We start from the raw sequence: 12,121 nt of genomic DNA, 5'->3' as shown, positions 1-12,121 counted from the left end.
CTCCAGGTCATATATACAGGTATGTACCCCAAACAGAAGAGGTTCCAGTTTACATCCCTGCAAAACACCACTAGTTACAGATTTCCACACTGACCACCACCATCCGTCTAATATAGTCTTGATGTGACATTTACCATCTATATTAATTTGCTGAGATTTATTGCCTTTCAATCTCACTAATTACTTTTGTTTATGAAAGTTAATTTCTCAGAACAAACGAAAATTTTTTCATCTTTAATCCATCAGTTTTCCAAGGTTTTGTATATTCACTTTCATGAAGTCAAAATTATTGCTCAATTTTTCTGCCATTTATTTTTTATTTTATTTATTTAGAAATACAGCACTGATACTGATTAGGCCTTTACAGGCTCAACTAGCCACTTGTGTAACTCTAGCCTAATCACAGGACAATTTACAATACTCAATTCAACACTATTCTCAATTTCACCTACCAACAGCTGCACACTTTACCTTTTGCCTTAAACAGGGATAAATGTTACCTATCAACTTAGTATGTTTCTGAACATGCATTGCTGTTTTGCTATCATACTTTTATATCCATCACAGTCAACTCCTAAATCAAGTGTTCGTAGATTTTAAAAGATCTATTTCAAACCAGATTTTGGTTTGAATTAAAGAGTTTTGTATCTTCACGCAAATTTATGGCGATATAGCGCTTCGAATCGCACCGCCCAGCAGCCCCCGATTTAACCCTAGACTAATCATGGGTCAATTTATAATGCCCAAATAACCTACCAACCAGTAACACGAGGAAATCTGCAGACGCTGGAATTTCAAGCCACACGCATAAAAGTTGCTAGTGAATGCAGCATCTCTAGGAAGAGGTACAGTCGACGTTTCGGGCCGAAGGGTTTCCTGACGAAGGGTCTCAGCCTGAAACGTCGACTGTACCTCTTCTGAGAGATGCTGCCTGGCCTGCTGCGTTCACCAGCAACTTTGATGTGTGTTACCAACCGGTAAGTAGGCCTTTGGACTGTGGGACGTACAAACCCCTGGCAGGAAACGAACCCGAGTATCTGGTACTGTAAAGCATTGTGCTAACCACTAAGCTACGGTGCCGGTCCCATGACATCCAATCCTGACCACCAAGTCTTTCTAGCTCAACTTTTATCTTTCGAACAAAACCGGACATTCTTTAGGCGCAAGAGAGTGCAGATGCTGGAAACTGGCACCACACAGTCGGCTGGAGGCAGACAGCGGGTCGAGAGGAAAGGACGTTTTCGGTCTCCTTACATCCACTCCCAGTCAACCGGAAACTTGTATAATTCCTCTTTCTTCCCGCACCCCGCTGCTGATGTTCCTGTCTCCCTCCGCAAACCCCGATTGCAAAGACCTTTCTCCTTGCCCGCTAAAGCAACGGCTGCCGGCGATTGCGAGGAAGCGGGTCCGAGCATCCACGAATACGGAGAAATACCACCGACCACAAGCCCGGGAGGGCTCCCCGGAGATGAGCGGCGCCATCGCCGTCTCCCGGACTCAGCGGCGGCCAGCTTAACCGTTGGTGACGTCGGCGGCGCGCGGCCCGGGGCCCGGGGACTCGCGCGCCGCTGGAAAACCGGCGGGAGGGCGTCCTCCTCCTCCCCCCCCCCCGTCACCCCGGAACCTATTGCGCTGGACGCGAAAGAAAGTTGCCTGACTGAAGTGCTGCAGCTTTTCCGGTTGCGTGGAGTGTGCGTTAGTTAAATAGTACTACAGTGGTGGTGCAATTGCTTTAAATGTTATGGTTTTGTCCCGGGGGGGGGGAGAGGACAACTCCTTCTTCTGCCATTATGCCACAGAGCCTCTCCGCACTCGGGGCCGGAAATCCCTCTCTTTTCCTGACGTTCTCCTTTCCGCTCTCAACTTTAGCGGAAGCGGCCCCGATATGCGATTGACGCGCAGCGCGGCCAATCAACACCCGCAGTTCGTGCTCCGATTTGGATGACTACACCAAAAAAAGCAGGACATTTTTGACCAAGGTTCAAGATGGCGCAGTTGAGTTATATTCGCGTTGTGGTGGAGAAAGACGACAGTGCCGAGCGCTCCGATCTGTCGTCAACTCCCAACGCAGAGGTTCTCAAAGCGAACTCGGCTTTGAATGCCTCATCGGAGCATAATAAAACTGCAACAAAGAAAAGGAAGATGCAACCGTTGCCCGAAGGTTACCATAAGCCCACGGTGGAAGTGCGTGGCGCCAATCCGCCGGCTAGTTTGTTGCCGGTGGAGAAGGATAATGATGGGAAAGACAGGGACAGAGATCGGGAGAAGGGCAGCGGTAACACCAACAAACGTTGCCCGGAACTTGGTGTTAGCTCTAAATATACAGTGGCAGCTCCCGTTCCTAGCACTCTCTACAGTTCCGTGACCTCTTCGCTCTATCTCCACTCGAAATCCAGTAAACCTTCCAAAGAAAAGTACAACACCAGCAAAGAGAAGGAGAAGAAGCACAGGGCCAAGAAAGAAAACGGTGACGTCAAATTGCTCCAGAAAGGTACAGTTTTGCACATGTTGTAGATAAATTGGGTTCAGATGTATGCATTACCCAGTGTTTTTGTTTATATCGTTGATAATCTTAATGGAACAACTGGTTCCAAATGAATTTTTGGCGCCAGGCAAGTCTCGGAGATCTGCAAATCGACCTCAAAATGTCAGATGTCATGTAGCGATTACCGATCTTTATGGTCTCACTATTAGAATGCAGATCTGGCAATTAGATGTTATAAAGTAGAACGTCATCAAGTTGATATGTTTTGTACTGCATAAATATTTTTATTTAACATTAATTATTTCTAGTAAGCTAATAGTCACTCATTCACAGGTTCAATTCAGTTCCATCTAATTTATGCTGTACCACTTTCTTTTATGTTAAAGTCTCATATCTATACCCCTATGTCATGAAAAGTAATATGTAGGTAAGGGCAACATTTATTGCTAATTTCTAATTAGCTTTTAGAAAATGGCAGTGACCACTTGAATTCTTAAGTAGCAACAGTCTGAGCTAGAAGGTATCCTCTGTTATTGCAGATGGTTCAGACACACTTACATTGACTAAGCAGCAATGAGTTATAGTGACACTTGGAGGAAAGCTTACAAGTGCAGTTATTTACACGAGGCTGTTGCCCTTGTGGGCAATAGAAATTGTGGGTTTTGGAGGAGTTGTCAAAGTACTTCAAGTTGCAGATGGTCATACATGATGCTGTTACGTTGCAATAATAGTGGAGAGAGTGAATGTTCAGTGTGCTATGAAATGGAATTCAAGAGGGTTTCTGTGTTCTGGATAATCCAGAATTACTTTAGGTGGAACTCCAGGTAAGTGAAGGGCCTTACACTCCTGACTTCTGCTTTATAGATAGGTTTTGGAGATCCAGTTGAATCCATCCCTCTGAAGTATCTAGCCAATGGCTTGACCTTGTAACCACAATATTTATGTGGCTTTTTCTGTTAATATTCTCATTAGTAATGTCGATTCCTGGATTTAGTAAACTCTCCTGCATATTTATGGAAGACTATGAAGATAACGGTGATGGTAATGGTTATAGTTGCTCACCTAAAAGTAGTACAGATTATATTTGCTACATATCACTTATGCCTGAATGTTAATCTAGGTTTTATGCCATGTATGGATGGGTTGCTTTATTAATCTACCAGATTGCGTTTGAAACTGAGCATTTTGGATTTATCAACATTCACACTTCTAATCTTGTCAACTCAAGGAAATGCACCTGGAGAGAATGTGATTTTCCACTTGTAGAAAAAAAAATGTAATGCAAATTGGGAAGGGCCCTTGTTCAGATGTGGACTTGTATGTCCCAATACACATTTAAGTGCAGTGGACAGTTAATAATATTGGCCTTCTTCGTAAAGATGTCTTATGGCAATTATACAGGGCCTTGGTAAAACCACACCTGGAATATTGGAGCACCATACAAAGGAGTTGGAGGAACTCAACAGGTCAGGCAGCACCTATGAACAGCAATAGACAGTTGACATTTCGGGTGGCGTCAACATTACCTGAAACGTTGACTGTCCATTTTCCTCTTTCGATACTACTAAACCCATCAGGTTCCTCCACCTTGTTCTAGACTTCCAGCATCTGTTGTCTCTTGGATTATGAGCTACAGTTTTGCTCTTAATTAAATAATTGGTATGGAGGAAATGCAGCAGATTCATTGTTTATTCTTTGTAAGCCCATCATCCTTACAGGAGCAAAGGTCACCAACAGCAGTTTGACGGAATCCTCTGTCCTGGACCAGTCTTTCAGACTTTCAAGGTGTAGCCCATCGGAGATCCTGTCTCTCCCAGGGATAAGATCTTTGGAGCCTCTACTGACGTTTCTGTAGCACTGGGTTTTACAGGGTGGGTTTGTTAGTCCCATGTCCAACCTTGCTCCTCTTGTAGCTGGGCTTAGGACCATCTTAAGTCGAGGGTTGAAAATGATATGTATAATAGTCTCATATTTCTCTTGCACTTGCAGCAACCTAGTGACTTCTGAATGAAAGAGGACTTGCACGTCCACTCTTCCTTTACCATATACAATGCTGCAACATCTTGTAAGTTGACCATGTTTATGAGGTGTGATGTGCCCAGGGATAGTGATGGAGCACTCCAGGGGCCAGCTGAACAATATTATTGTGTGAACATGACTATGTCAGAATATTGCCTGCCTGTTTGGGTATTGCCCTCCCACTTTTTGCCACATCCTGAAATGCTGCTGAACACAACTTTTCAAGTTTGATTTAACTAGTCACTTGTATTGTGTGGTAGCTAGATCACCTCTTCATATTTTTGTACTAAAGTGAAATACTGCATTCTGCAAAAATTATAACGTAGAAGATACTGTAATTTGTCACCAAATCATGAGCATCTGTGAAAAATACAACTGGTGGATTTTGGGTCTTTTTTTAATATTGGAAAAAATTAAAATGATTGTAGAGTCTTGAAAAGGGATCATGAAGTCTATGCAAAAGTAAATAGCAGGAGTAATTTAATTACTTGGTTGAAGGGGTGGTGGTGTAAAGTGAAAAAGTGGCAGTGAGAAACGAAGCTGTAATGCCTACCCTCTCACCATATCCTTCCTAATCATTCAGGATTCACACACATCCCAGGTGAAAGTTATTTACCAACACATTTTTCAGTTTAGTATTATTCACTACTTGCATTGCATCTGGCACTATGGAGATAGATGCATGTGTGGTGACCCTTAATGAAAAGTCTTCAGCCAGACTCAAAGTATGACCCTGAGATTCCAAATTGTCTGTTACTTTAATTTTTCAACCTATTCTCACATTAATCACATTGTCCTTGGGATTGTGCACTATTCAAATGAAGCTCGTTGGAAGATTTGAACGAGCAGGACATAATTATACAAGTCATGTTATGGTCTTCTGAATTCAAGTAAACTCAGCAAATTCAAGTAATTATTTTATTCCTATTTAATCTAGAATCTTAATTTATCTAAAGGTTTTGATATAGCAGAGGACATTTAAAAACTAACCATATATTAGAGACATTCAACTATGAATAGCCTAAAATGTTACAAATGGTAGGTTTCTTTCCCTAAAGGGTTATTAATTATCAATTAGTAATTGATATGTTTCCATTATTAAGGATGAGGCTTCATGGTATTTGGAGGCACGTGATAAAACAGAATGAAGTCACCATGGTTTCCTTGAGGGGAAAACTTGCCATACAGATCTGTTGTAATTCTTTGCTGAAGTAACAGGCAGGATAGATAAGAGAGTCAGTGAATGTTGTTTTCTTGGATTTTGACAAGGTGCCCACACATGAGGCTGCTAAGCAAGTCAAAAGTCCATTACTTTACAGGAAAGATACTAGCATGGACAGAAGATTGGCTGGCAGAAGGCAAAAAAAGTGGGAATACAGGGGGAGATTTCCAGTTGGTTGGCAGTAGTGATGTTCCACAGGCATCAGTGTTGGGTCCACTACTTTTCCCGTTTATATACTCAGTGGCCACTTTGTTAGCTACACCTGTTCAGCTGCTCATTTATGCAAATATCTAAGCAGCCAATCATGTGGCAACAGCTCAATGCATAAAAACATGGAGGCATGGTCAAGAGATTTAGTTGTCGATCAGACCAAACATCAGAATGGGGATGAAATGTGATCTAAGTGACTTTGATTGTGGAATGATTGTTGGTGCCAGGCAGGGTGGTTTGAGTATCTCAGAAACTGCTGATATTATGAGTTTTCATGCACAACAGTCTCTACGGTTTATGGACAATGATGTAAAAAAACAAAAATAAAACTTCCAATGAAAGGCAGTTCTGTGGGCAAACATGAAAGTCCTGTTAATGACAGAGTACAGAAGAGAATGGCCAGACTGGTTCAAGCTGAGAGGAAGGTGACAGCAACTCAAATAAGCACGTGTTAGAACAGTGGTATCCAGAAGAGCATCTATGAATGCACAACCTGCCAAACCTTGAAATGGATGGGCTTCAGCAGCAAAAGACCACAGACGTAGACTCAGTGGTCACTTTATTAGATACAGGAAGTACCTAATAAAGTGGCCGCTGTGTGCATGTTAATGCTCTAGATCTGGGGTTCACAGACCTCTCGGTTAATGGGAGGGGTCCGTGAAATAAGAAAAGTTTGCATCCCCTGAAGTGATAGAATTGATGGCTTTTTGGCCAAGTGGACAGAAGATACAAAGATAACAGGGGTGCAGGTAATGTTGAAGAAGCAGGGAGTTTGCAGAAGGACTTCCTCTGTCCAAGGACCTGGACAGATTAAGAGAATGGACAAAGAATTGGCAAATGGAATCGAGTTTAGAGAAGTGTATGGCCATGCAATTTGGTAGGAAAAACAGAAGTGAAGACTATTTTCTTAATGGGGAGCAAATTCAGAAATTGGAGGTGCAAAGGGACTTCGAAGTCTTAGTGCAGGTTTCTCTAAAGGTTAACTTGCAGGTGAGTTAGTAGTAAGGAATGTAAATACAATGTTACCATTCATTTTGATAGACTATAAAACCAAAGATGTAAATCTGAAGATTTATAAAGCATTGTTCAGACCACATTTGGAGTATTGTGAACAGTTTTGGGTGTCAGATGTAAGGAAGGAAGTGCTGGCATTGGAGAGGCTCCAGAGGAGGTTCATGAGGATGATCCTGGGAATGAAAGGGCTAACATATGAGGATTGTATGGCTATGGGCTTGTGCTCACTGGAGTTTAGAAAAATGAGGGGGATCTCATTGAAACTTACTGAATATTAAAAGGCCTAGATAGAGTAGAGGTGAAGAGGATGTTTTCAATATTGAGAGAGTCTAGGAATCAGAAGGCATAGTCTCAGTAGGAAGACGTGTTTAGAACAGAGATGAGGAATATTGGTCAGGGGGGTGGTGAACCTGTTGAATTCTTTGCCACTGACGGCTCTGGAGGCCAAGTCATTTGGTATCTGAAGTGGAGGTCGATAGGTTCTTAATTAGCAAGGGTGTCAAAAGTCATGGGGAGAAGGCAGGAGAGTGGTGTTGAGGGGCAAAGTAAATGGCAGAACAGATTCAATGGGCTGAATGGTGTAATTCTGCCCCTACAGTATGCCTTATGGTCTCAAGGATGTTATTGAACATAAGGTGCTGAAAATACTTAAGAGGTTATGTAGCAATTGTGAATGAGCAATCAAAACTGATAAAAAGTCATCAACTTGTAATGTTAAATTCATATTCCTATTTACAATACTCCTAGTCATTTAGTATTACTAGTGTTTTCTATTTATTTTGGATTTTAGTAGTCAGAATGCTTACATGGCATTAGTGTATGGAGATTTTGTTTTCTTGCAATGAACTGCTACTTTCATGGTTACCATTACAAATATTGGCTTTATTCCAGAATTGGTAAGTAACTGAATTTAAATTTCCCTGCTGACGTGTGTGGAATTTGAATCCTTTAAATTGTTATAGGTTAATTTTGATTTTATGGGCTCTCAGAGGGGGAGACCAATATTTCAGAGGAAACCCCAAATAATCACTAAACATGTTAAGGATATTCATCTCGGTGATTATAGGTTGCTAGTTTAGACCTCTGGTTTTTAGTCCACAAATGTAACCTGTATTCATTGTGATCAAAATGTTGTTGTTGTTGCACTGTGGGCCTCTACAAGTGAGTTCTTAATATCTGTCAATAACAATTAAACCATGCTGACTTTTGTTGCATAATTTTTATTTCATTATGTAAATTTGCAGATTCAGGAACTGGTATTTCATCAGGCTCTTGAACCAGAGGGGATAACTTCCCATCATCGAACTGTTCCCACAACCTATGGATTCAGTCTCAAGGACTCTTCACTTCATGTTCCTGATATTTATTGCTTATTCATTGATATTATTTTTCTCTTTTGTATTTACATAGTTCATTGTCTTTTGCATATTGATTGTTTGTCCATCCTGTTGGATGTGGTCTTTCATTGATTGTTGTGTTTCTTGGATTTACTGTGTTTGCTCATAAGAAAATGAATATTCGGGTTGCACAGTACTGTATGTTGGTTAAAATAGGAAGGTGGTTATGAAACAGAAATTAGCTCAATAGTATTAAGTGTTATTTGGTAACTGGAAAGGCATAATATTCAGTACTGTGCAAAAGTCTTAGACACCCTAGTGATATATATGTGCCCAAGATTTTTGCATAGTACTGTATATGAAGACATGTATGTACTTTAAACTTTGAAATTCTACTCCAGTGTGCTTTGAGGGTGCTCACTGGAGATGCTCAATGAAAATGGTGGGTTTTCTTACAAAAATGCTACCAAACTGCTTGTCTTGGTTAAATTAAATAAAGTCCTAACCTTCTTATAATTTTATCTTAAGCATATCTTATAATCAACATATTAGGCCCAGATAAATTGCCAATAATGCTTCTCTACCTGAAGCGTTATCAGCTAGTTTGGCTGTTTGTTGGCATAATTTTAGTACATGATGCAATCAAACTGCAGATTCATTGTGATGCCAGAACGTTGAATGAAATAATGTTCTTGTTTATTGTTTTGATTAACATTTGGAACTTAGAATAGTACTACACCAGGAAAGGCCCTTCAGCCTTCATATCTGCACCCACAGTGATGCCAACTAAACTAATCTCATCAAACTGCCTGTGGTCTGTATCTCTCTGTTCTTTACCTGTTTGAGTGTCTGTCCAAATGCCTCTTGAGCACTACTATTATATTGGCTTCTACCAACTCCCATGGCAATGCATTCTTTCCAGGCACTTACCACCCTCTGTTTAAAAAAAATACTTTCCCTGCACATCTTCTTTGAAACTTTCCTCTTCTCATCTTAAGCCTTTACCCTCTAGTATTTGCATTTCCACCCTGGAGAAAAAGACTGTGCTGTCTGTTTGGCATAATTTAATATTTCATTTTGGTTGCCCCTCAGCCTCCGATGCTCTAGAGAAAACAATTGAAGTTCTTCCAACTTTCCTTTAAATATCCCTTTATTCAGTCTTTAAAGCCTTCACATCTTTCCTGTAGTGTGGCAGTTAGAACTGCGCATAATTCTCCAAATAGTGCCCAGTCCTAAAGTCTATACAATTTGCAGCATAACTTCAAATTTTATGCTCATTGCCCTGATTGATGAAAGTGTTTGTTAGTCTGGGCATTGCAAAGAGCAAATTTTCAAATGAGATGTATACTTCACAACATACTGTATATTTCCTAGAGTAGATTATTATTTTGTTGCTGGCTCAAAAAGAAGGCGGGGAGAAGATTTCTCCTTCAGATTGGGGCCTGTGAGAAAAAAGTGTGGTACTTCACAGAATAGGCCTTTCACATGAAGGTGGGCTGAATGGCCTCCCTTGTGGTTTGTGATTTGTATGTAAACAGCAGACAGGTCCACATTGAACTCTGATCAACATTTCACTTTTTATTTTTAACATGCTTACCTGGCTTTGCTTTAAACCCACCCCTTAAACATCATATAGCTTGTGTCAACGTGTTCCATATTCTTTCCACTCTGAATAAACAAGTTGCTCCAAATTTCTTACTGAGCTTAGACACTTTATATTATGTATAACTTTAAACAACTTTATAAGTGGAAAAAATAAGTTCAATGTTTGATCTATCAAACTTACTAATCTTCAATTCTCATCTCAAGTTATGCCTCAGCAATATTCCCTGTGGAGAGAGTACTTGTGTAATTTCATCAGAGAATACTCCCACACCAAGATCAATTAGCATTATTAAATTAAAACGACTTTGAACTTTGTTTCTCCCATTGTTTCCACACACTGGTATCTCACTTAACACTTAGAATATACTTCTAGATTTAAGAAAATCTGTATTCTGGAAGAACTAAACATGACTATTTTAACATTAGATAGTAGGGTAACTCACACCAGTATACCAGAAACCTGTTTGAGAGCTCAACTCTTGAGTGTTACTCCTGCAGCAAGGAAACAAAATTATCTTACTGTTGCAGGGCTCAGTATAGAGTGAGCCACAGATCAAAAGCTGCCTGTGGCAGCTGGTGTTGGTTGTGCTCAGGAGAGTAGTGCAGCCACTCAGCACTAACACATGGGCTCAGGGCTGTATCCGTGTGGCACATTACTGAGGACCAGGAGTGGCTGCCTTTATGTTAAAAGATCACATGCATGCTAAAGTCTTTCATCACCAGCAGCCATCACTCTGTCACTTTGATTGGCTCAGCTTTTGCCAGTCTGGAGTGTTATTTTAGAGAAATTTCCAGTGTAGGAAGGGAGGTGCAGTCAAACCAGAGGTTGGCAGGGGAGGTAACAGTTACAATCATGGACAAATAGGATGTGATGAGAGAGACAGAGAAGTCACATAGTCCAAACAATCTGTTAACACCAAGCACAGCTCGCCTCCACCAAAGGCTCACACTCACCATGCCGGCCATTATGTAACCCAAGACTGGCATTTCAGCATTGCACTTGTCTCAACCTGCCCAGACCATATAGGCAGCCTCAGCCCAATGTCTCAACAGTTTAAGCCACACAGAACTGATCCGTATCATGATCACCATGTCATTCCTGTTTGAAAGCAGAGCAGGGACTTGCACCACATTCCTGAAGTGCTGTGCATAATTTGAGCAGATGTCTTTTTCAATGTACAGGAGGTATGTAACTCCAGCAGTGAAAGCTATGACATACTAGTGTTTTGAAGTGCTAAGCTAAGCAGGGTATCGTGTATGTAGACACTTTGAGTTAGACAATTAGATCCTGTATTTAGCTAACAACCTTCCAAATACCAGAATAAGTCTCAATATTTACCATCATAATTTTGAACATTTCTATCCAATCTCACCATAATTTTCTCTAAGAAGCAGCTAAAATCTCCACAATGATGCTCATAATTGACCCGTGACAATATCACTCTTGCTGATATTGAATGCGATGTTATTGTGACATCACTCAACCAGCCGATCAGTCTCACTCCTGGATTCCTACTTGTCAAATGGACAAGAACATCTGACAGTCCAACAGCATGAAAATATCCCGATTATCAGAGTTGTACTGTAATAGTAAAAAATGTACAAACGTTTGTAATATCTTGGTGAATTGAAACTTTTGATATTCAGATGAGAGTTTAAAAGGCAAGTAAATAGGATTGAGAAACAGACAAGTAAATGATCTACTTAAATGTTCCAAAAAGGAGTTGAATGGCGTATACTTGCTTCTTCTGGCAGCCTTTTAAAAAGAGACTTGCAAATAAACCTTTCATTATATAGTCTATATTAGCTGATTCCTTTTTTTTCCTGATTGTGGATCAATGGAAAAGTAATGGGCTTTTCTCTTCAAATCTGATGCACTGTTCTCATTGCTACCATCAGGGAGGAGGTAGTGAAGTGTGAGGGCACACACTCAGTGATTCAGGAACTGCTTCTTCCCCTCCTGCCATCTGGTTTCTAAATGGATATGTGTATATATAAAATCAGATTTATTTTATTTTTATTTTTAACTCATAATGGTTTTATTTTAAGCTCATTTCATGTAGGATTGATATTGAAAATATTTATATCTTGAATAAAGGAAAGTGTTAATTCATAAATGGTGTGTAACTGTTGTTCATCTGTCTCTCTACCAAAGGACTTCAGGTTCAGACCAAGGGAATAATTGTCAAACACAGTTTACTTAAGGTTACATACTGTTTATTAGTAAAC

The 12,121-nt window shown here is 40.5% G+C and overlaps 1 protein-coding gene across 1 annotated transcript in view; it reads left to right on the top strand.

Moving 5' to 3' along the window:
* The first annotated feature begins 282 nt into the window (after positions 1–282).
* Positions 283–12,121, top strand: part of LOC134359491 (lysine-specific demethylase RSBN1L-like) — a 77,166-nt gene continuing 65,327 nt past the window's right edge. Inside the window, exon 1 of the mRNA XM_063072823.1 lies at positions 283–2,491. Coding sequence (XP_062928893.1) covers positions 1,987–2,491 — 505 coding nt within the window. The 5' untranslated portion in view covers positions 283–1,986. The remainder of the gene's footprint in view (positions 2,492–12,121) is intronic.

Source organism: Mobula hypostoma, chromosome 20, assembly GCF_963921235.1.
Source record: "Mobula hypostoma chromosome 20, sMobHyp1.1, whole genome shotgun sequence".
Classification (NCBI taxonomy): Eukaryota; Metazoa; Chordata; class Chondrichthyes; order Myliobatiformes; family Myliobatidae; genus Mobula; species Mobula hypostoma.
The sequence above is the reverse complement of the archived record's forward strand: the minus strand, read 5'-3'. Positions and strand labels throughout refer to the sequence as shown.